General features: G+C 62.1%; 1 protein-coding gene across 1 annotated transcript; it reads right to left on the bottom strand.

The window, feature by feature from the left end:
- Positions 1-208: 208 nt before the first annotated feature.
- On the bottom strand, positions 209-1729 carry GPR101 (G protein-coupled receptor 101). Its single transcript, XM_077774148.1, has one exon. It carries the CDS (start codon positions 1727-1729, stop codon positions 209-211), a length of 1521 nt encoding a protein of 506 aa, XP_077630274.1.
- Positions 1730-1935: the final 206 nt, after the last annotated feature.

The raw sequence follows: 1935 nt of genomic DNA, 5'->3' as shown, positions 1-1935 counted from the left end.
GAATTTCAGCTGGAATCCTCAAGTTCGTGCTCTGAGGGGCACACTTTTAAGGGAAAGCTCCAGTTCCTACGTCTTCCATATATTTATCTATCTATCGTGTGGTAAGAGGGATATGTGCAACACCTTTGCCTGAAATGGTGCGGGTTGGCATTAATGGGATTGTGGGTGGTCCATGTGAGACAGCCCAAGGCTTGCCTTCCAGCTGACTTCAAGGCGAAGTGGCGGAATCACGAGAAGGGACCATCTTGCCTTCAGTCCCTCCCTCTGTGCCGGCTTCCGTTCCGGGCAGGTCAGGGTGGCTGGCTTCTCTCGGGGGCCTTTCCTTGCAGAAGAACTTCTTCAGCATGTCTTGGATTTCCTTCTTGATGGTCTTGTGCATGTAGCCATAGATGTAGGGGTGGATGCAGCACTGAAGGAAGAAAAGCCAGATTATTATGGTGATCACCCACTGGGGTACCTTGGTTTGGACATCCACCCACACGGCCAGAACCGCCAGAAAGCAGTAGGGCCCCAGGGAGAGCACGTAGGAGAAAATGATGAGGAAGATCACTTTCGCAGCTTTGCACTGGTAGCACCTGGGCAGCGGAGGGTCGCTGGCGCTGTTCCGACGACTGGGTGGGAGGCTGTCGGGGATGTTCACTGCCTCGATGTCGATGTCGTCCTCGCTGAAATTGATGCCATCCTCCCCGAACTCCACATCATCTTCGCCCAAGTCGATGTTGCACTGGCCGAGCTCTGCGCGGCCCTTGTCCGCCTGTGCGCTGCCCGCAGGTTTGCCGTCGCCTTCCTTGCCCCCCGGGCTGCCTTTGCCGGCCCCCAAGCTGCTCTCTTGGACCTCCTCGCTGCCCTTGGCCTCCGCACTACCCGCACCGGTCTCCACGCTCCCTTCCTTGGCCTGTGTGCTGCCATCCTTGGCCTCCACGCCACCCTCCTCGGCCTTGACCTCACCTCCGTCCTGGGCCTGGGATGCGTCCTTCCTGTCTCCCTCCTCGGCCTTGGTCTCCACTCGATCCTTGGCTCGAACCTCCAGGCTGTGGCTCTTGACGTTGTAGAGCAGCGCGTGCTGCCGCCGGGCCGCACCGAACACCACGGAGTAGCAGGCGATCATGACCGCCAGTGGGAGGATGATGAAGGACACCACGCTGAGGATGGTGTAGCTGGGGCTGGCCCCCCAGATCATGGAGCAGACAGCGTTGCGCGGGTCAAAGGCAGCCTGGCCCCACCCGTAGAGGGGGGGTGTGCTCTGCAGGATGGCCACGATCCAGGTGCCGTAGAGGAGCATGTAACCCCGGCGGGGGGTCATCTTAGCGGGGTAGGAGAGAGGGTGGATGATGGACAGGTAGCGATCCACCGACACCACCACGATGGTGTTGACGCTGGCGAAGGCGAACAGGTGAGTGAGGCTCACGAGGGCGGTACAGAAGTGGCTGTTGAGGGGCCAGAAGAGAGGCACGGAGGTGGCCACCACCCAGGGGGCCACAAGCGAAATCTGCAGCAGGTCGGTGACGAGGAGGTTGAAGATGAAGCGGTTGGTGACCTGCAGCAGCTGCGGCTTGCGCTGCAGCACGAGCGCCAGCACGACGTTGCCCACGAAGGAGGCGGCGAGGAAGACGAGCAGCACGCTCGAGCGGATGATGCCGTGCGCCAGGCTGATGGGCATTTTGGACAGGGGCACGCACGTGTGGCTGCCGTTGCTTTCGCGCGTGCTGTTGGTGCAGGTGGACGTCATGGCGACGCAGGGCGGGCAGCGAAGGTGCGCCGGGCCCGCACGAGGTGCCTGTGCCAGGGACCAAAGAAACACGCGGGCCGGGTTAAGTCACCCCGCCTAGAGGCCCCCCCTCCGCTGCGGGGGCCCCCTTTCCCGGGACCCTCCGCCGCCCCAGCCCGCGTGGCCGCGGCCTCTCGGAACCTCCTCTTACTTTCCGGGCGCCTGTG

Source organism: Crocuta crocuta, unplaced genomic scaffold (assembly GCF_008692635.1).
Source record: "Crocuta crocuta isolate KB4526 unplaced genomic scaffold, BGI_CrCroc_1.0 scaffold241, whole genome shotgun sequence".
Classification (NCBI taxonomy): Eukaryota; Metazoa; Chordata; class Mammalia; order Carnivora; family Hyaenidae; genus Crocuta; species Crocuta crocuta.
This window is presented reverse-complemented; position numbering and strand designations above follow the sequence as displayed.

Excerpts from the sequence above, each read along its gene's own strand:
- GPR101 (XM_077774148.1), bottom strand. The coding sequence starts at position 1,729 with ATGACGTCCACCTGCACCAACAGCACGCGCGAAAGCAACGGCAGCCAC.